The sequence below is a fragment of the Elephantulus edwardii genome, unplaced genomic scaffold (assembly GCF_000299155.1).
Source record: "Elephantulus edwardii isolate Elephantulus edwardi_28Jun2011 unplaced genomic scaffold, EleEdw1.0 scaffold00008, whole genome shotgun sequence".
In the NCBI taxonomy this organism is placed as follows: Eukaryota; Metazoa; Chordata; class Mammalia; order Macroscelidea; family Macroscelididae; genus Elephantulus; species Elephantulus edwardii.
This window is the reverse complement of record NW_006399758.1, coordinates 34,933,997-34,957,895: the sequence shown is the minus strand read 5'-3', so window position 1 is coordinate 34,957,895 and position 23,899 is coordinate 34,933,997. Positions and strand designations below refer to the sequence as shown.

The 23,899-nt window shown below is 34.8% G+C and overlaps 1 protein-coding gene across 1 annotated transcript in view; it reads right to left on the bottom strand.

Annotated features, from left to right (window-relative positions):
* Nucleotides 1–23,899, bottom strand: part of CNBD1 (cyclic nucleotide binding domain containing 1) — a 204,226-nt gene that overhangs the window by 20,486 nt on the left and 159,841 nt on the right. The window contains exon 5 of the mRNA XM_006880560.1: nucleotides 12,614–12,623. Coding sequence (XP_006880622.1) covers nucleotides 12,614–12,623 — 10 coding nt within the window. The remainder of the gene's footprint in view (nucleotides 1–12,613; nucleotides 12,624–23,899) is intronic.

Sequence of the window (23,899 nt, the reverse complement as noted above, 5' to 3'; positions counted from 1 at the left end):
TTTGTGGATATAAAATTTAGGTAATTAAAAAAATTATTGTTATTTTAACAAAAGTTTACAGAAAACTTGCATATTCATTCATTCATTGTTGCATATTTTTCTCCCAGGATCCTTCAGTTCACTTAAAGAAAATTACTCATTGTTGCTTTATTTCCTCCCTCTTTCCTTCCCCCAGTACACTTTGTTGTTGTTGTTGTTGTTATGCACCGCCAAGTCATTTGCGACTCATAGTGGCCCTATGTACAACAGCTCTAAACCCTGCTCTATCCTGTGCCAATCTCATTGCCTCTGACACATCCATCCCTATTACCTCAGTCACTGAATCAATCCACCTCTTAGAGGGTCTTCCCCTCTTGTACCGTCCCTCCCTCTCCAACGACCTATCCCTCCTTACAACATGTCCAAAGTATGTCAGACGAAGCCCCAGAATCCTTGCCTCAAGAAGCAGTCCAGTTTAACCCTCTCCAGGATGAATCTGTTTGTTTTCTTGGCAGTCCATGGTACATTCAATACTCTTCTCCAGCACCACAGCTCAAAGGTGTCAATTCTCCTTCTATCTTCCCTAGTCATTGCCCAACTCTCTAATGCATAACAAGTGATTGCAAAAACCATGGCCTGTATCAGGCGCACCTTAGTCTCCAGAGAGACACCGCTGCTCTTGAGTACTTTAGAGAGGTCCGTACACTTTTTTATGCACCTCTTATTCTGGACTATTGTTATACAAATAATGCCTAATCATATATTCCTTTTAAACAGTTCTTCATCTGCTTCAGTTCAATGTTTATTGTGTATCCCCTATTTTCTTAGTTTCCCCACAACCCCCATGCCAGTCTTGTTTTATATCAATGGTGTTATGCAATGTTTGTCCTTTTGTGACTTAGATGTGTCACTCTGTATAATGTCTTCCAAGATCATGCATGTTGTATAATATTTTATGAGTTACTTATTTTTCAGTGATGTGTAGTATTCCATTGTATGAACATACCACAGCTCTCTATCCATTAATTTGTTGATGAGCACTTGGGTTGCTTCCATTTTTTGCTATTGTTTACAACATGGCAATAAACATAGGTGTGCATATATTTGTTTGGGTGGCAGGTCTGATTTCTTTGTTCTTGGCAATGGAATTTCTGGGTCAAATGGTATTTCTATTTCCAGCTTTTTGAGAAAGTGCCATACTTCCTTCCATAGTGGTTGCACCAATTTATACTCACACCAGCAGTGAATAAGGGTTCCAATCTCTCCACAACCTCTCCAGCATGTGTGTTTGCTGCTTTGTTGACCTCTGCTATGTTACTGGGATGAGATGATATCTCATAGTTGTTTTTATTTGAATCTTTCTGAGAGCTAGAAATTTTGAACTTTTCTTCATGTGTTTATTTGTCATCTGAATGTCTTCTTCAAGAAAATGTCTATTCATGTCCTGTGCCCATTCTGCAATTGGGTTTTTACTCTTTTCTTGGTGAGGTGCTGGAGTATTCGAGAAATTTTACATAGAACCCTTTATCAGATATGTCATTATTAAATTTTTTTTCCAGAGTCTGGGTTTACTTTCTACCCTGGTGGAAGAGTTTTTTGAGGTGCATAGGGATTTGCTTCTTAGACTGTCCCATTCATCTATTTTATTCTCTTCCTGTTGTAGGTTTTAAAGATGCTCCAAAGACTGTTGATATTGTGGATTAGATCTATAATTCTTCCAAGCTTTTCTCTCATGAAGTTTATAGTCCTTGGTTTTACTCCTAAGTCCTTGTTCTACCTTGAGTTGTTTTTCCTGTATGGTGTGAAGTGTGGGTTTTGCTTGAATGTTCTACCAATAATTGTCAAATTTTGCCAACATCATTTGTTAGTGTGGCTTCCATTTTCCCAGTTGATTGATTTTATCTCCTTGTTAAAGATCAGTTGAAAATAGGTAGTTGAATTGATTTGTGGGTTCTCAATTCTGTTCCAATGATCTGTGTGTCTGGTGTCATGGTATCACCAATACCATGCTGTCTTGACCGTCACAGCTGTCTAGTAAGAATTGAGATCAGGGAGTGACATGTCTTCTACTTTGTCTTTTTCAGAAGTGTTTGTTTTTTGGGTCTATTTCCATTCTAGATGAAATTGGACTTGCCTTTTTCATCTTGTCAAAGAATGGAATTGGTATCTGTATTGGTATGCACTGAACTTGTAGATTGCCTTTAGTAAGATTTTCATTTTCACAATATTGAGTCTTCCTATCCATGAGCATGGTATATTCTTCCATTTCTCCAAGTCTCTTTTTGTTTCTTGTATACAAGTAAAGTTTTACAATTTTCTTTAAATAGGTCTTTTGTTTTCCTATTTACATTTACTCCCACGTACTTAATGTTGTGGTTAGTTATTGTGATGAGTATTATTTTTCTTAGCTCCATTTCTCTTTGCCACTGTAGAGAAATTAAATTGATTTTTGTATATTGATTTTCTCTTCTGACACTTTGCTGAATTAGTAGACTATGCCCAGTTGTTTTCTCCCTGATTCTTTAGGGTTTTTTAAGTACACTATCATATCATCTGCATATATAATTAATTTTACCTCCTCTTTGCCAATTTGGATACTTCTTATTTCTTTCTCTTATCTCTAAGACTTCCAATACAATACTGAATAAGACAGATGATAATAGGCATCCTTGGCTAGACTTCCTGCTCTCTAAGAGAATGTCTTTAAACTCTCTCCATTCAGAACTCTTGGTTTTGTTTATATATGTTTTACTATGTTGAGGAAATTCCCTCAATTCCTATTTTGTTGAGTGTTTTAATCAGGGAAGGGTGTTGGATTTTGTCAAAGGCCTCTTCTGCATCAATTAATAGGATCGTGTGGTTCTTGTTCTTTGCTTTGTCAATGTGATGAATTACTCTGTTTTTCTTGTTTTGAACCATTCTTACGTACCTGTTATGAATCCTACTTGGTCATAGTGAATTATTTATTTGATGTACTGTTAGATTCTATTGACTAGGATTTTATTGGTGATCTTTGCATCTATATTCATGAGACATATTGGTTTAATTTTTTTCTATTTTGATGGTGACTTTATTTGACTTTGGTTTCAAGGATATGTTTACTTCGTAGAATGAAGTCTGAGAATTCTGTCTTTTTCTGTTTTCTGAAAAGTTTTCTGAACTGTTTTCTGACAGTTCTCCTCTGAATGCTTGATAAAATTCACGAATAAAACCATTTGGTCAAGTTCTTGGTTGTTGCTGTTGTAAGTTGTTGTATTATTACCTATCCAATGTCTCTTTTGTAATGAGTCTGGTCAGATGTTGAATTTCGGTTTGGGTCAGTTTAGGAAGGTTGTACATTTCTAAGTATTTGTTCGTTTTCTCTACGTTTCCATATTTGTTTGACAATAGCTTTTCATAATATTCAACTTAGATTGTTAACCTTTTTGTTTTAGTTGGTTCTGTTGTAACATTGCCCCTTTCTGTCTCTTATTCGCATAATCTGTGTCTTTAATTTTCTTTGCTTTGCTAATGGTTTTCCAATTTTATCGACCTTTTCAAAGAACCATTCCTGATTTGGTGGATGGTTTCAGTTGTATTTTATGTTTTTAATTTCATTTATTTCTGCTCTAATTTTTAGAATTTTTTTTTTTTTTAGAAAGTGCTGGATGTTCTTGCTGTATTATTTTTCACCTTGTTGGAGATGTTGGGTTAAAGAATAAATTACCATCTTTTCTTCCCTCTTGATATGTTTTATTATTGCTGTAAATTGACCTCTAATCACCACATTGGCTATTTCCCAGAGTTTGGTTAAGTTGTGCTTTCAATGTTATTTGTTTCAAGAAATTTATATATCTTCTATTTTCCATACAAGTTCAATCATGTTGTTGTTCAGCTTCTAAATAAATGGGATTTTTCTTCTTCTTTGTTCTCTTGTAATTAATTTCTATTTTTGTAGCATTGTGGTCTGAGAAGATGCTTTATACTGTATATATGCTATAGAATGTATTTATACTTGGTTTGTGACTTTCATGCACATTGGAGAAGAAGGTATACTGAGCATTATTTGGGTGTATTAGCCTGTATTTAGGAAGTGGATGTCTCTCCTGCCTTATATATATTTATTAGATTTGTACATATTTATTAGATTGAACTGGCTTATTGTTTGGTTTACTTCTTTAGCATTTTTGTTGAGTTTCTTTCTGATAGTTTTATCTTTTCTTGAGAGTGGTATACTGAAGTAACCTACTACTATTGTGATACTGTCTATATCTTTTCTCAGTTCTGTTAATGTATGCTTTGTATATTTTTGCAGCTCTACCATTTGGTGCCTGGTTTTAATTGTTTTTGATCATACATTCTTGTAAGTGGTCTGACATTGGTGTGTTCATTTGCTGTACAGAGGTAACTTATGGTTGCTGTGATGCTAAACACTGTGACACTGATGTGTCAAATACGATAATGGTTACCCATGGTGGACAGTGTTTGGTGGAGCTTCCTGATTAAAACATGCTTGGAAGCAGGAGTGGCATCCACTTCTGAAATAGCTTTCCTCTGGAAACTCTATGACCTTGGAGAAACTAAGTGTTGAGGTCTTTCATTCATAGGGTCACTATGAGTCATCTATGACTTGATGTCACTTACCACCACCAACAAACATCATTTGGTGCATAGGTATTTACTATGGTTATGTCCTCTTGTTTTATTGCCACTTTAAGCACGCTGTAGTGACTTTCCTTGTCCTTTGTGATGGTTTTTATGCTGAATCCATTTCATCAATGATTAATATCACTATTTCTGCTTTTTCCTGGGTGCCACTTGCTTAGTAAATTTTTTTCACCCTTTTATTTTTTAGCCTTTCTTTATCTTCAATTTTCAGGTGTGTAACTTGTAGACAGTGTATTCCTGGGTTTGGTTATTTTTTAATCCAATCAGCTACTCTTTTTCTCTTGATCAGTGCACTTAAACAATTTACATTCCATGGGCTCGAGTGTGTCAGAGATGATGAGACTAGCACAGGATAAATCAGGGTTCAGGCCTGTTATTAATAGAGTTGCTATGACTTGTACATGACTCAAATGACACAGAAATAATATATATATATATATATATATATATATATACACACATACCTTTCTCTCTCTATCTATATATGTAGATATGAATATATATATATATAGAGAGAGAGAGCTATACATATATAGATATATTTATATAGAGAGAGATAAAGATAGATATTATATATCTAAATAGATATAGATATATAGAGAGATATATTTGTGTGTGTATGCACACACACATATACACACATACACATATATAAATGACTATACGTAAAAAGACCAGGAATCTTTTCTAATGGCCTAGCCCATAAGGTGTGGCACTTCTAACGAAAATGTTTTATATCTATGAAAGTATGATTTCACCAACTGCTCTGCTGGAAGAAATGGCTTGTCTCCTCCACTCAATATTTACCATCTTGACAACCTGAGAAAGTCACTATGAGTCAGAATTGACTTGAAGGCAATGAATTTTGAGTATTCTTTTATTTAATGACAAAAATATATATGCACATACATACTCATTGCAGTTGAGTGAATCATGATGTATAATGACTCTCCATCGGGTTACCAAGCCTATAAATCACCAGGGAAGGCTGTCTGCTTTCTTCACATAAAGCCAGTGATGGATCCAAAAACCAGAAACTCTCCACCTTTGGATTAGTAGAACAATTTTCTACAGATTACGCCTACATAATCAGAGCTTCCTACATACAGACATATGTATGTATACGTCTACACTAGTAATAACATGACTAGAGATTATTCTTGTATTTGAAGTCTGGCTAGACTTTCTATGTGTTATTTCTCATATGTGTGTGTGTGTTTGTGTGTGTGTGTGTGTGTGTGTGTGTGTTACCAGAGTCCAAAGCAACCCATAGATGACCCTCTGGTGGATATTTAGAGGTACTTAATTGCACGGGAGGAAATTTTCCATCCTTTTCCTGCAGAGAAGTTGATGTGTTTGAACTGTATGTCTTTGAAGCTGTAACGTAGCTTCTTGCCACCATGCCATCAGAGCTCCCAGATATTCTTTTGTCTCCCAAGAGCTGATAAAGGAGAAATTTGGTAAAAGTATAATACAGGATAGGAAAAATTCAGACTTGTTGTTCATAAGGTCACTATGAGTCATACTTGATTTGACCGCACCTAACAACAACAATATAAAAACTTGAACCAAATTATAAACCAACTTGACCTAATTATTGTTTGTAGAATACCCCATTTTTTAATAGCAACATACATATTGTTTATTAGTACATATAGACAATTTATTTACACAACCAATATTCTTTTCTTTAAAAGAAACCTCAGGAACTTTAAAGTTAAAATCATACAAAATATATTCTCTGACTTAAATAGAATTAAATCAGAAACCACAAAAACAAAGGTATTTGGAAACCCCTAAATACTTGTAAACACATGTTAAAGTAAACTGTTTCAGGAAAAGAACAAAGAGAACTTGTTATTTAGTAAAGAATAAATAAATACATTACCAAATGTATGCATACATTTAAAATAGCATTTAACTGTAATAGCAGCACTAAATATCTCCATTAGAAGAGAAGAAGGGTCTGAAATCAATAATCTCCATTTCTGCCTTAAATTCTAAATGCAGTGAAGTAAATCCAAAATGAGTAGATGAAAGGAAATAATAAAGAGAAAACAGAAAAACAATAGATAAAAATCAATAAAAGCCAGAAAGAGTGCTTAGAAAAGATAAATGGAATTGGCTAGCCTCTAGCCAGACCAATAATATCCTCATATTAGACTCTATGGGATAAATACTACTTTTACCTCAATTTTACAAAAGATAAAAATGAGATCCAGGAGGTCAAGAAAAATAACAACTAGAAAATACAGCCAGATTGCAGGTCTCAGTGATCTAACTACAGCCCTATCATTATATATGCCAAGCATTATACATATTGTTGTTAGGTGCTGTCCAGTACGCTATAGTCTGTAGTGACTCTATGGACAGCTCAAATGCTGCATTAGACTCTTAATCTACACCATAATGAAATCAATTGTTGTAATGACTGTGCCAACGCAGATATATTGCTTCCTTTCCTATTTAAATGTGAAATATTTAAGAAATAGCATGAATGAATAAGGAACTAAGCATTTCTTGAAAATAACTTCTTAAGCATGTCGTGTCAAATTATTCTCTGTGAAATGCTTGATTAATTATCACCTTTTAACTCAGACACATATAATTTACTCCTGGATTGGAATCTAAATTTGATTGATATTTATCTTCTAAGGCAAATATTGTTTCTAGATAATATCAAAGTCTATTTATTAAAATATCATTTATCAAACAATATTAAGTGAGTTAAGGTTAATACACTATATGCAAGAAAGAAATTAATTCTTCACTTTCTCTTTTTAAAAATAAAAAGTCGGTATATGTTACTTAAAATAAAATTTTATCAATCTTTCTGAGTAAAAGTATGGGGAAATGTTAACATGACAATGGATAATTTGATTGTTTTCATGATTGTAAAAAAATAATGAAAATCTCAAAAAAATGAAAAATATGCTACATGAAAGCTTAAATATAGATATCATATCATTTAAGCCAATGTTTACATGAATGGTCACATTTAGCTTTAAGCAAATAATAACCTCATAACTTTAACTGACTTCCAAAGATTGTTATAAGATTTTAGAAATAAGGACAGAAAGAATTACAGACCTTTGACATGGCTGCCCTCTACTGACCTAAGATATTTCCTATTTCAACAAAGAAATTTTATGAAATAATGTTCTCTGAAATTTCTAAGTTTCTTAAATTACAGGATTTAACTAAAACACTGTAACTATAAAAATGTAAAGACCAAGGTATAAAATATTAATTACTGATATGGCTCTCATTTGCATGTGGAAATTCAAGAAATAAATAAAAATAATGACACTAGCTCAAATAAAGAGACCCTCTACCAGATTATCATTTTGTTTTCTTCTCTTTATAAACAACATAGGTACTCCCAAGATTTCATAGAAACTGAAATATCTGCTCATTTTGTCATAAACCCATATATTGGATATAAGTTAATGACTAAACCTCAAATGAATGCTTGCTTGAGACTCAAACTATATAATAAAGACACTGATGTAAATTAAGAAGTGGCAATGTTAAAAGAGGTGAAAACTAAGTATAAAATTAATCATATGAGTATTTCCTCAAGAGAATATAAAAGAGAGTGCATAATATCATGCTTATTAGTGAGACAGTATTAAAATAAAATCACTGAAAACTTGGAACAAGGTAGCATTTTGTTAAAAAAAAAAAAGAGTATCTTCCCATGACTGGCATGATTAAAACTTCCAAAGAGATAGAAAGGAACAGGGGAGTAAATTGCTTTTAAAAAAGGAGGAACGTCTTTCACATATGGTCATTTATAAAATAGATATAGATCATATAGAAAGATTGCTATAGATCTAGAGATGCAAATCTTATTGAAACTGTAGAATCTAGAAATTTTTATTTCCATAATCTTGTCTAGAAGTCCTTATAGGCATTCTAGTACATCCAAGCAAGAATTTTATTATATATTTATATAACAATTTTATATATATATATATATAAAACAGCTGCAAAAATCCTACACAAAACAGTATCAACTAGTGTCACTGATGTCTATGAGGAATTTGGAAAGAAATTTGCACTTTAAAATCAAATCTGATAACATATTTGCTGATGTTAATATTAAAAATCATCAAGTTTCTTCTAAACCATAGCTACCATGTGACCATTTAGAACAGTCCATTGGGTTTCCTAGACCATAATTTTTATGGTATAACATTGCAAAGTGATTGTATTCTAGAATTACTGATGGTTTCAAACTGCCAGGTTTTCAGTTAGTCACCAAGTACTTAGTCACTGTATCACCAGGGCCCCTTGTCCATTAACCCACTGTTACCTGGTGAATTTTGACTCATCATTACCCTCCATGTGTCTTTTTAGAGGCAAGGATGGTGAAAATTTCTGTAACATATTTTGGACATATCAGAAGAGGCTAGAACTTTGAAAAATACATTATGCTGTGAAAGGTAGAGGGTAAAAGAGAGAAAGACCCTCGATGATATATATTGACACAGTGGCTGTAACACACGACTTACACATAAAGGTGATTGTGGTATTGGTAAAGGATATGAATTGTACAATTCTACCACACCTACATACAACAACAGTATAGTGTTTCTGAACCTATAAATATGTATGAAAGATTAGCTACTTTGGTACCTCAAAACAGGAAGAGTCATCATTTTATGTTGGGATGCAGAAAAAGAGCTAATTTGAAAACAAGGAGATATGTAACAACAACAACAACAATAATAATAAAACCAAAGGACAAATCTATACCCAGAAGCAAAACCCTTCTCTATCTAACCCTATTTCACTGTTTGTGGAGTTTATCATTCAAAATTAATTTTATAACCAAAGAATGTGACTTTGCCTTGTGGAAGGGTGAGAATAAATGCATCAAGAGAGTTAGCCTATCCACAAAGGGATCGGTTAGTCTTGCCATTAAATTAAGCAGATTCAGCAGCAAAAGCAGAAGGTCTTCTTCACCAGCAAAGAAGATGTAAGAGAATGCAGCATGTCCTTCAGGCCCAGAAATTCTTGCACCAGCTAAGACCTACAGCTGCAGCAGCTATGGTTGAAGCAGAAAACCAGAGAACCAACATAAATGGAGCCAATCTTGAGACTTCTATCTCCAACAGACAGAACCAGAGCTCAGTAAAGAGCCTTTGCCCAAGTTTGCTGGACCTCTGGGGGGTTTAGGGACTATACTTTGTAGTACTAAGAATGAATGTGGCACTGGCTTGAAGCTGTGAGCTGCAAGGCTGAGGTGTTGGCCAGCATATTTTTTTTAACTCTTCTAACTGTATTCTGCTACTTACCTGGATCATAATGTTGTGCCTTTCCCATTATGGTTCTGTGTGATCTGGGATTTGGTTAATGTCAGATTTGGCCATCCTCACATTGTCCTTGCTCTTTTACAGTTTTGTGTGGATATTTAAATGAAGTTTATGCAACTCTAGTTCTTCACTTGAATTAAGTATGCACTTTCCCTCTACAATCTCTCTTAAAATTCTGGATTTTTCTCGTGAGTATAGGTAACTGAAGTAGGGGCAGGGCAGCGGGTGGCAAATATAAGGTAAAAGGGAGCTCTGGTGGCCTAGTGGTAAGAAGCTGTGTTGTAAAATCCCAAAGGCATGCAGCTCGAATCCACCAGATGCTTTGCTGGAGAATAAGGAGCAATCTCCTCCTGTGCCAGTCAGATTTGATTAGATGGTATACAAAAAGGAAAAAAAATGATAAGGTAAAGTAATTGAAAAGAAGACTTCAAAGGACAGCTCAAGAATATGAGTATTATCATTAAACATGCAAAGACCTGTAGTTAGAAAACCAAAAGGGGAAAAGTGTCCAGCTTTTCTCAATCAGAAAACACTGAAGTGAAAAATTAAACCTTGAAAATGGCATTACTAAATAACATAAGAAACATCAAATGAAGCTGGAAGATAAACACAGTCACTGTGCCAAAGTGAATTGGTCAATGTTCAATAATTTTAGGATGTACTATATGATAAATAATGAATTGTACTGAAGGAAAAAAATCGAAATTGTATTGAAGGCACTGACCAAAATCAAGCCTTCAGGAATTAACAGAATACCAAGTAATATGTTTCCACAATGGATGCAAGTTTGGATAGATTCACCATGTTAATCAGCTGAAAGGCACTGAAGTTATGCCTATTTCAAAGAGAAGTGAAGTTACAGAATGAATAAATTGCAGAACAATGGCTTTAATATAAAGTACAAATAAAATTATACTGATATTAACCCTAAAATGATTGTTCCAGTATCTTAATAAGAAATTTACATGAATCCAAGCCAGATTTAGAAGAAGGCTTGAAAGGAGAAATACTGTTAGAATATCCTCCAGAGGTACGCGGTTCAAATCCACCAGATGTTCTGCTGAAGAGGAAGGAACAATTGCCTCCTGTACCAGTCAGACCAATTTGATGGTACACACATAAACTAAAAATTAAAAAAAAAAAAAGAATATCCTATGGACTTTGGCTGAAAGTAGAGAATACCAGAAAGAAGTTTACTATATTTCATTTACAGTTAATTGCATTCAATTGCATGAATCATAAATTATGACTAACTCTGAGAAAAATGGAAACACCAAGACACTTGTGTCATAATACCTGAACAAAGATTAAGAAGTTTGTTCTGACAATATATGAGAATCCTACATGGTTTAAAATAAGAAAGGTGTGTATCTCAGACTTACTAAATGTGTATGCTGTGAAAACAATTCAAGAAGATGGACTTATAAAGAGGAATGAAGCATCAAGACTGAAGGAAGATTCACCAACAACCTGTTAATATAGTCAAGTGAAACAACTTTGCTTGCTAAGTAAACTTGAAGCACTTAATGAAGATCAAAGATCTTCAGTATAGATTGTACCTCAAGACCAAGAAAACAAAATTCTTCACAACCAGATCAATAGACAGAAACATGATAAATGGTAAAATGATTAATGTTGTCACTTCAATCTAAGGTTTTCACTTACTGGATACATAATTAATACTCATAGAAGCAGCAGATAAGAAAGCAAATGTATTACACTTGGTAAAATCCAGCAAAATAACTCTTTAAAATAAAAGATACTATTTTGAAAATTAAGATGTGCCTTACCTAAGTCATGGCATTTTCAGTAACTTTAGTTCTGGTGGTATAGTTAATAAGCAGTCAAGAATTCTACCTCTGAGCCACCCATGCTTGGTATAGTTAGTAGGGAGTTGTACTGTTAACTCAAAGGTGGTGTCTCCCTGACAATTTAAATCCACTAGTGACTCTAGTGTACAGAGATGAGCAATCTCCTCTCATGAGATTTACAGCCTCCCAAAAACCAGTGGAGGTTCAGCTATGAGTTGTTTCTGACTCATTCATTAAGAATGAATTGGAGATCTTTGGTTTCACATGCATGAGAAAGCTGCAAAGAGAGAAAGAAGCATGATAGAGATGATGCCTTTGAATTCTATAGTTGCTGAGGACTATTGAGTACAACATGGACTGTCATAAAAACAAATCTGTTTTGTGAGAATTACAGGAAGAACAGTCTTTATTTCTAGGACTATAGGATTTTTTTTCTCACTTGCTTGGGAAGACTATCAATGAGATGAACTAACACAGTGCCTACAACAATGGGTTTAAATAAAGTAACAATTGTGAAGATGCAGCACGGAGATGTATTTCTTTCAGTTATAGGATCACCATATGTAATCTTTACAGAAGTGTAGTGCCATTATCTTTTTTCCATAGCACTGTTGAGTGAGTTCAAAACATATACCTTTCAGTTACCAAATGACTGCTTAATCATTCACTCCCAAAGCATTTTTATATTGTCTCTTTAGAAAAATACTAATCCTCCTCTGAGAGTACAGTAGTTCAAGAAAGCCTTTCCATTTTCTAGTTTCAGGGCTGTTATCCAGTCCCACAGGAACATATCTCCCAGATAGACTAAGTGGTTAAGGGTGTGCATGTGACTCTCTCTCAGCTAGTGAGACATACTTGAGTTTTCCTGGAACAATCAAGAAAAAAAGAGTTTTCTGGGGATTTCTGGCTATGAAGACAATGACTCCCATAACTATTTTTGCCATGATACGTGTAAAATATCTGGAGAATGAAGCAGACATAAAGCAAAACAGAACCAAGAAACAAAATAATCCTGCTGAAATGAATACAAATCTTGGATGAAGGTATCCTTGAATATTAATTCCTGAACTTCCCAGTTGCAAAACTGAAGACATAATTGTCTCACTATTGTTATATTTTTCTCATTTGATCAAAGTTTCTTTCTATTACTTAAATTCAAAAATTCAGAAAGAAACATATTAAAGTTAGAATCTATGAAGCTTTCTTGGACGATCATAGAGGGAACTCTAGTGGCCTGATGGTAAGAAACTGCACTCCAATCCCTTCAAAGGCCCAAGATTTGAATCCCCCTGCTGCCCTCTGGGAAAATTATGGACAGTCTCCTCCCATGTTATTTAATGCTTCAGAAAACTCACTAGAGTTTCAGCTATGGGTAATTTGTGACACAATAGCACACAACAACTATCATTGCTAAGCTCTAACTGCTTAAGTTTTAGGGAAAGTTCTTTTCATCAGTCACCATTTTATAGATATGCTGCCTGATTCTGTAATGTATAACTCATGCTTATACACAAGTAAGTTATTTCACATAGTAAGTTACACTTTAATATGCTTATGTGCTTCAATTAGTAACAGGAAATGTATATTTATCCGAAATACTTTTAATGATATTTCAGCTTGTATTGTAAATTGACAACCAACTACTCAACGCCAAACCAAACTTTACCAATTCAAGATGACTTGAGTGTATGGTTTCAAAAACTCTGAATCTAACTCAACACTACAGACACCCAAATATTTACTATTTAATTAATATTGATCCCTGTAAGACCTAAGGGAGTTCTAGGGGTCTGGTCATAAAGAGTTACACTGCAAGCTCCAAGGCATGCAGTCAGAATCCAACAGTTGATCTAAGAGAATGTGTAAATTATTGAATGATAGCATTAATATCACATGCAACTAAAACATGATGAAGATCATTTGGTGTTTTGTGTTTTTTTTAAATGGCTAGAACAAATATATCCATAGAGCTGGCATAGTTCAAGCTGGATTTAGAAGAAGACAAAGCAAAAGGAATTGCCGATGTCAGATGGATTTTGGCTAATGGCAGAAAATACCAGAAGAATGTCTGTAAGGCATTGTATGACCCTGCTGATTCTTCATGGAATCTAAATCATGACATTTCTCTTTTATAACATATAAAAATACAGTCAAGTCAGAGCAGACTCTGAAAAGTGAGATACAAAGTGTGATCTCAAAAGAACTGCAGGACTTTACTAGTTTAAATAAACAGACATCTAGAGAATATATGGGAGGGTAAGATAAGAGTGAAAGGTATAGAAATTTGAAAAACTCTGAAATCTTAAGGTACTATAAGACTCTAACAGTGTGATTGGTTGGATGACTGAAATACGAGCTGAATGGTAGGCTACAGTAAATCATACTGAAATGGTAGACCAGCCTTTGTGTTTTCACTCTGTTATGCATAGGGTTGCTATGTATAGAAACCAACTAATGCCACCTAACAACTTCAGGAAAAATGCTTAAATTTAATCTGTCTAAAATGAACTGTGGTTATGGTTGTGTAACTATGCAACTATATTATAAGTCTTTTAATAAAGTGATTTAAATGTATATATTCTCTAATATGTAAATTATTATATATTAAAATTTTATTGTTTCCAAGAAACTGTATAGCATTTAATTCAGACCCATATGATACACAAAAAGTCAAAAAATTTTCAGTTAAAATGAGAAAAATAACATCCACAGAGAAGAATGATATTACATATTTTGGTATTATCTGAGGAAGATTTGTAAATGGTTATTTTTAAAACATTGCCAATAAGTAAGGCAAAATACTTTTCAAGTGAAAAGAATGATAGAAAAATCTTAGAAAAGAACTAAAAGACACTAAGATAAACCAAATAGGATTTCAGAATTGAAAAATACAGCAAATGAAATTAAAAACTGGCAGCATATATTTAAAATTAGAATGACTATGATAGGATAAAGAGTCTAGGAACTAGACAAAATATCTATAATATTTTTAGCATCTGAATGATGTTTGTTGTGGTTGTGGTTGTTGTTATGTTCCGTAGATTGAGAATCAACTCATACAGGTTAGTTCAGCAGGTTTTGAGAGATAGCAAATTACATGGAAGGAGATTCCCCACATTCCTCCTTTAGATAAATGGTGGATTTGAACAGTGTACCTTTACATTGATAGTGCAATTGCTTGTCACTAATCCACCACAAATTCCATCTGAATGGAAAGAAGATCAATTAACAAAGTCCCAGGGACCTATGAAACATCAACAACATACTTACTATTCATGTTTTTAACATGAACAAAGAAGAACCAGAAGTACAATGTCAAAATTTATTTTAAGATATGATAAATGAAAACTTTCAAATTTGACAAAGATTCTCAATATATTTACTTAAAATGACAAAGAAACTTCAAACACAATGAGTAAAAATAAATCTACACTCAAATAAGTCATAATAAGACTGCTAATAAAAGTCAAAGAAAATATTTTAAAAGATGACATATTAAAGTTATGCATCAATGTATAGGAAAAACATTCAAAGGTCTATGAATTTCTCTCAGAAAGCAACAAGGATTAAAAAAAAAAGTAGCATGATATTTTGATGTGACCAAAAGCAAACAAACTAGAATTATAACGTCAGGATTCTGTAACCAAATATCTTTCAGTAATGAAGGTGAATTTAAAATGAAGAAGTACCAAAAAGAATTCATTGTCAGTAAATATGCTCTAAATTAAAAATTTAGGAGATTATTTTATCAGAAGAATACTTTGAATGCCAAATCTTAAAGAACACTGAAAATGACAAATACCTGGGTAAATACGATATTTTTAATCGAGTTCATTAAATTAATAATTATCAAAAGGAAAATTATGAAGTCTGATGGAAGTCTCAAGGGATGTACATAAAATAATATATAAAATAAAGATAAAAGTATAAAGAGGCTCTTATAATGGAGAGATCACCACATTTTAAAAAGTGGTATAGTATTGATTTTAAGTAAACAGTGAAAGTTTTTGCATACCTAAATATCTTTATCGAACTGTTCAATAAATTTTACAAAGGTATAAAATCATTAATATTATATTAGACACTCTGGTGCCCTAGTGGTAAAAAGCTGTGCTGCAATCTCAAAGGTGCTAAGGCCACCAGCTGCTCATCAGGAAAAGAACAGGCCTTCTCTGAAAACCCACCAAAGGGGCAGCTATTAGTTGGTTCTGACTTGATGGTACACAACAAAAACAACAATATTATGTTATTGTTCCTTTCAGGAGCCTTAAAATTGTTCCAACTCAAAACAACTCTGCTTACAATAAAAGAAAAGCCTGCCTGATACTGTACTGTCCTCATAATCTCTGCTGTGCTTAAGCCCATTTTTATAGCCATTGTGGCAATTCATTTTCGTCCCTTTACCTGGCCTTCAACTTTTATTATAGTGTTGTCAGGGACGTCTCCAAAACACTGAGAAGCAACAACATCAGTCCAGAGACTAAGGTGCACCTGATCCAGGCGATGGTCTTCGCAATTACTTACTATGCATCAAAGAGCTGGACAATGACTAAGGATGACAGAAGTAGAATTTGATACCTTTGAGTTGTGCTGGAGAAGAGTCTTGAACATACCATGAACTGCCAAGAAAACAACTAAGTTTGTCTTGGAAAGGATAGTTTCTCCTTGGAGGCTAGGATTTTGAAGCTCTGTCTCACTGTGCTTTGGGCACATGATCAAGAAGGACCGGTCCTGGAAGAAGGACATCATGCTCTGAAGGGTGGAGGGGTAGCACAGGAGAAGAAACCCCAGATGAGACACATTGACACAGTGGCTATCGTAAAGGGATGTTGGAGTCAGTGAGAGTAGCTCAGGATAGAGCATGCTTCAGAGCTGTTTTACATAAAGTCGTTATGAGTCACAGGTGACTCGAAGGTACCTAATAACAATAAGAATATCTAATTTGTGTATATTGCATATTGTTGTAGGTGCCAACAAGTTGGCCAAGACTCATAGTGACTCTATGAATAATAGATGTGAACCTTCTCTATTCTGTGTCATCCTCATAATCTCTGTCCTGTCCAAGCCCATTGCGATAGTTACTATATCAATCTATCTCATTGAATGTCCCTCTTTTGCTGACCTTCTATGTTTTCCAGTCTCTCTTCAAGAAGTAGTTTCTCCTGAAAATATACCCAAAGCAAGTGAAATTAAGTTTCATCATTCTTGCCTCCAAGGAGCACTCTGGTTATACTTCCTTCAAGATAGAATTTTTTTTGTTGGTTTGGAAGTCCATGATGTATTCAAAACCCTTCACCAACACCACAACTTTAAAATTCACAGCAAGTGATTGAAAATACCATGAGTTGGGTCAAGTATCCCATAGTCTTTAAACTGACATCATTGTTCTACAGCATTACTGAGATGTTTCTTGAAAGCAGATATGGGCAATGTAATGACTCCTTTTGATTTCTTGACTATAATGGGTGATAATAGTGGATCCAAGTAAAATGAAATAATTAGCAACTCTAATCTTTTCTCCATCTATCAAGATGCTGCCTATTTGTCTAGTGTGAGAATTTTGTTTGCTTGATGATGCAATGTAATCCATATTGAAGGCTATAGTCTTTGATTTTATGCAAAAGGAGCTTCAAGTTTTATTCACTTTCTACAAATAAAATTGTATCATCTCGATAACACAGTCATTGATCAATATTCTTACAATCCTGAAGCCACTTTCTTCTTCATATAGTCCAGTTTCTTATTGCTAACAAATCTGAACTCTTAGCTAACCCTCCTCCAGCTGGTTTCTACAGCTTTACATCCCATGTAAGAGATTTCTCATCTTTCTCCTGCAGAGCTCTAGTGGAATAGAATGGCCAGAGATGCATAGCTTTTGAATTAACAGTGTAACACTCTTCTCTTAAATTTCCTTTGAAATTTTTTACCCTTTGAGAGTTAGTTGATTTGAAAGAAACTACCATTGAAATCTACAACTTTAGACTTACTTTACGTAGTTTTTGGAATAATCTGTGGCTGCTGTAGTCAACTCTTTAACTTGGAATAACTGAGTATCATCTCTCCTTTTCCACCTTATTATTATTAGATAACTTACATTTAAAGAAAAAATGATTAGTACATTTTTTGTAATTTCTCTGATCATGACACATACATACATGTTGTTGCTGTTGTTATGTGTTGTCAAGTCATTTGCAACTCATAGCGACCCTATATACAACAGCCCTAAACCCTGCTCTATCCTGTGCCAATCGCACTGCCTCTGACACACCCATCCCGATTACCCCAGTCACTGAATCAATCCATCTCACAGAGGGTCTTCCCCTCTAGCACCATCCCTCCACCCTCCCAAGCATGATGTCCCTCCAAGGACCCGTCCCTCCTTGCAACATTCCCAAAGTATGTCAGACAAAGCTCCAAAATCCTTGCCTCCAAGGAATAACTCAGTTTAACCCTCTCAAGGATGAATCTGTTTGTTTTCTTGGCAGTCTATGGTACATTCAATACTCTTCTCCAGCACCACAGCTCATAGGTTTCAATTCTCCTTCTGTCCTCCCTAGTCACTGTCCAACTCTCTGATGCATGACAAGTGATTGATACTTACATGAAACTGTATAGTGACCCGTTGAGCCTTGGTGTCCTCATGATAGGAAGTTGCAGTGAAATCTCAAAAGCATGCACCTCTGAGGACAAAGATGGGCAATCTCTTCCATTACTATTAACTGCCTCTGAAAATCCACTGGTGTGTCACACAAGAAGAATAGAACTTACTGACATAAACAAGTGTGTGTATATATATATATATATATATATATTTTAAATTGACTTTTATGCCAAATTAAAGTCATATTTTTTCTTATATATGACATACAAGTGAACAGGTTGATAGAAAATCAGTATTTAGTGGATTGAAACTAGCCAAACAACTATGGCTGATAAGAATAATAATACGCAGTGGAAATTTTGATGATGTGGTACAATTAGGACAGGTTCAAATCATTACACATATGCATTATAGTGATATTTGATATTTGATTTGCTTATGAAGTAGAAGAAGGATGAAGATAGCAACAAAGAAATAGATCCAGAAACAAGATTTACTTATTTTACAGATTGTCAAAGATTAATCTCAACCTCTATCTAGCATTTCAATAATTAACTAAATTCCTTTGAAATGTCTTCCAGAATGCATTCCTGAAATAAGATCAAAACGTACATAATTATTCTTTGGAAATCCTACTAATTTTAAACCCAGATAATAAAAGCATAATTTGAGCTATATTCTCTAAATTGATAAAAATTCAAAAAGAGCTTGAGTAAAGTCAAGAACTATTGCATCCTACGCTTATCTTTGCTATATCAATTTTGTCACTGACATAAAAGAGGATTAGATTAGTTTGACAAAACTTTCTCTTCACCTAGGTATGTTGATTTATAATAATGTAGTATTCAGTCCAGAAAGAGATTCTAAGGATTGAGTTAAATTTGTCCTATTGTCCTTCTTTGAGAAGAAAAAATGTTTTTCAAAACTATAGATATACACACAACTTAGTCTTATATTTTGCAGAGCAGTGGAAAAATTTACCTATCTATGCAATATAATTATAAATTTTCCAATGAAATATATAAATAACAAACACTATCTATCACTATTTTTCAGGACATCATCAGTCAAAAAGAACCTGAGTCCAAAATTAGTCTAAGGTCTATTAAGAACTTCTAAGTCTTTAAATTTTTTCCCTAAATTTAAATATTTTGGAGGTTGCAAGATATGCATTACTCATCATTATATTATTGTTGTTGTTAGGTACCATCAAGTTGAGTAAACTCTTACAGATATTATGAACAAAAGATCTGAACCCTGTTCTACCCTTTCATAACTCTCGATTCCTGGTGATGACATGGAATATATGTTGGACTACACTGGTGGCCCACTGGCAAGAAAACATGCTGCAGTCCTGAAAGGTGCACGGTTTAAAGCCACCATCTGCTCCACTGTATACGAATGGGCAATCTCCTCCCGTGAGACTAACTGTCTCTGAAAATCAACCAGAGAGTCAGCTATGGATTGATTCCAACTTTATGGTATGCATAACAATAACAACAACAACTTACAAAGAAGTCAGAAGTTCAAACCCACCACCAGTCACTCTATGGGAGAAAGGATATTTTGGATTTTTCTTTCCTCCTTTTCAAACATCTCAAACACATTAAGGATCTATCTGATAGACCAGAAAGGGTGAGATATTAGTTTTATTCAAAATAGGACCAGAAATGCTTCAAGGATCAATATATAATATTTCTGATTTTTTTAAAAAAAGAGGTAACGTGATAAATACTAACCATTCAAGTTTTTTAAAAAATATTTATACACAATAAATATGCTGAATTTTAAATACTCTGCTGAACATTACCTTCCTGCTAAATAATAATTGCCTTAAAGTTATTTTAGACAGATTCTGTAACTTTTCATCTACATTTTTATTGTTAGAAGAGTCACAGTCTAAACTCTATAATTCTGATGTATTTTTAAAAAAAACTTTACTCTTAAAATGGGTTGCCATGATCATTGGTGTACAAGTCTTAATTTGTGCCTCAGTTCTCATTTTCTCAGGATATATAGCTAGGTCATATGGAATTTCTATGCTCAGCTTTTTGAGGAAGTACCAACCTGCCTTCCAGAATGGTTGCACAATTTTACAATCCCACCAACGATGTACAAGGGTTCCTATCTTGCCACATCCTCTCCAACATGTATTACTTGCTGCCTATTAAACTTTGCCACTGTTACTGGAGTGAGATGACATCTCATTGTAGTTTTGATTTTCATCTCTCTTATTGCCAGTGATTTGGAGCATTCTTCATGTGTCTGTTTGTCATTCAAGTATCTTCTTCTGTCAAGATTCTTTTCATGTCTTTTGCCCATTTTGTAATTGGGTTATCCATAGTTTTCTTGTGGAGACCCAGGAGTAATCTCTAAACTTTTGTTATAATACTCTAGATGTTTGTTCCCAGTGGCAAGAACATGGAAACAGCCCAGATGTCCAAGCACAATTGAACAGATTGAGAAATTACGGTACATTCACGCAATGGAATACTATGCACCATGCAGGAGCATTAATTTTGTAAATTATTACCTAACTTAGGAGGGACTAGGGAGCCTTATGCTGAGTGAACTGGCTCAGTCCCACAAAGACAAATATTATATGGAACCATTATTGTAGATTGAGTTTGAGGATCCAAGGGAGGGGAAGGGCAGAAGCAGAGGTATGAGGATATTCAGGGGGAAGGGGAGAGTCTGAAGCTTCTTTGTCTGACATACTTTGGACATGTTGCAAGGCAAGATCAGTCATTGGAGAAGGAAGTCATGCTTGAGAGGGGACAGGGACAGTGAAGGAGAGGAAGACCTTCGATGAGATGAATTGATTCAGTGACTGAGATAATGGGAGTACATGTGTCAGAAACAATAAGGGTTTAGGGCTGTTGTACATAGGGTCACTGTCAGTTGTAGGCAATTTGACAGCACATAACAATTCTATTCTTTTAGGGCTTACAACAAGTTTCTGGATGGCAGGGAAAGTGATACTAAACATTCTCCTTAATATATAAACGTGATTGTATCAAATCAGTTCTGATGCACATTAATAATATAGAACAGAGTAAAACTGCCCCATAGCTTTCCCAAGCAATAAATCTTTACAGGAACATGCTGCTTTATCTTTTTCCCACAGAGAAACAAGTGATTTGAACCACTAATCTTTCAGTTAACAGTTTAATACTTAATCTATTGGGCTACTTAATATATAAATACCTTGACAAATGCATGTGAATAAAATTCATCATAATAGTGTATGTACAACAAACATTAATAATATTTTTAAAGGTAAATAACTCACTTCAATTCATTCACAAGTGAAAAAAACACAAATGATTGATAAGAATACATGGGTGTCTAGAACGTAGAAAATGAGACATGGAGGCACAGAGCCTTGAGCACCTCTCTGAAACGGCCAAGAGGGAGTGAGAACAGCACAGCCCCTTAACACCTTAAAGTAGAAAGCAGATAAAGAGCCCATAGCTCAGCCTTATGGTACCTCGATAGCCAAACCAGAAAAAAAAAAGTTTGTTTTTTCGTTCTTCAATCACAGATTTATAGTTGTAGTACCGAGAATGAAATTTGTTAGAGAAGTAAGTCAGAGAGTGAAAGAGACAGAGAATATCTCACAATACAAGTCCTGGGATAGCCCAACAGTCCCAGGGCACAATTTCTCATAGTAAAAGACAGCTTCTCAGTCAACCAGATTTTAATTTAGGAACACAAAATCAATAAGTCACTGGTTTCCTCAATCATCTGGGAAACCTGATGCCTTAGAGAATTTATAAGTGAGCCTCTCTTTTAAGCATAGGCAAGAACAGAAATGCCTTTAACTGTGGCCAACATAAATGCAAGAAGCCTCAGTTCACACCTTGCCATAGTTTCTCTACATCGATGCCTCAGTCTTTCTACCACTGTCACCCAGATCTCACCACCAGGATCTTGCTCTCATCTGAGTCTTGCTCCATTCTCCCTCAAGTCTTGTTCAGCTCAAATCTTGCTGCCACAAGTCTTGCTGCTCAGTGTGGGAAACACTTTTTTTTTCTTATCCTAGTCCCACAGCTATTGATAACTTGCAATACCATGTTTCTGCAGTTAAAGTAGCTGGAGAACAAAGGGGGCTAAATGTAATGGCTACAAAAAGCCAAAGTTTAGGCTAACACCACAGTGAGTGTCTGTCTCAGTCTTGATTTCCTTGGGATATATTCCTAACAGTGGAATAAGTGGGCCATATGGTATTTATCTACTTTACTTTTTGAGGGAATGGAAATGCCTTTATAGCATTTGTACCAATTTACAATCCTTCTATTTCAATGGGGACTTGAAAATAGTGGGGATAATAGGCAAAGAGCAATATTAATTAATTGTAAATACTACAATGCATAATTATGCATAATATAATGCATATGGAAGCAGGAATAGTTCCTCTTCAAGAAAAATGGACAATTTCCTCTGTGCAATTTACAGCCTTTGAAAACGTGCTATAGGATCAGCAGTAAGTCAGTTCTGACTCACCAGTAAACAACAGCAAGAATCTTAAGTAAACCTAAATCCTGATGATAATAATAATAATAATAATAATAACAATAACATCAAGATAGAGGGAGATCCCTTGGCCCAGTGGACAGAAAGCGATGCTACCAAGCCAAAAATGGGTGACTTTTAATCCACAGCCCTCAGGCCTGGCTTTCATTGTTTTTGTCCAGACATTCCTCTATGTAGTATAACCCTGGTGTACAAGTTGCTGTACTGTGGTCACTTGTGGTTGCTGTGAGGCTGAACACTGACACTGATGTGTCAAATGTGTTAAAGGTTGGCTACCCAATGCAGACAGACAGTGGGGTGATTAAAATAAGCTTGGAAGCAGGACTGACATCTACTTCCATAACAGCTTGCCTCTGGAAAACCTATGAACCTGGAAAGAGGATGAAAGGCACCCATGCATTGAGGACTCTCCTCCACAGGGTCACCTATGACTCGACGGCACTTAACAACAACAATAATGATAATAGTAGTAGTCGACAGCACATAACAACAACAGTAGTAAATTATAATGCCAAAGGCATAAGTGTAGACATATTGACAAAGTTGACAGAAAAAGAATAAATGTCTTAGATTTGTGGTGCTGGACAAGTGTATATAACATACCATGGACTGTCAAGAGAACAAACCGATTTTTTCTTAAGAGTGCGTAACCAGTTTGCTCCTTGGAGGGAAGGATTCTGAAGCTCCATCTCACATACTTTGGAGCATTTTGCCAGGAAGGACCAGTCCTTGGAAAAGGACATTATGCTTGGAAGGGTAGAGGTTCAGTGAAGAAGAGGAAGACCCTGGATGAGATAGACTGACAGTGACTATGGCAATGGGATCAGATGTGTCAGAGATGGTGAAGATTGGCTTGAGATAAGGCAAGGCTCGAGCCTTTGTTCATAGCGTTGCTATAGGGGGTAGTCAACTTCAAAGGCACAATAGCAGACATGTAAAGAGTATAGTTTTTTCATTAAAATTAGAAAAGAATTTAAATTCAAAACTAATCATTAAATAAATTA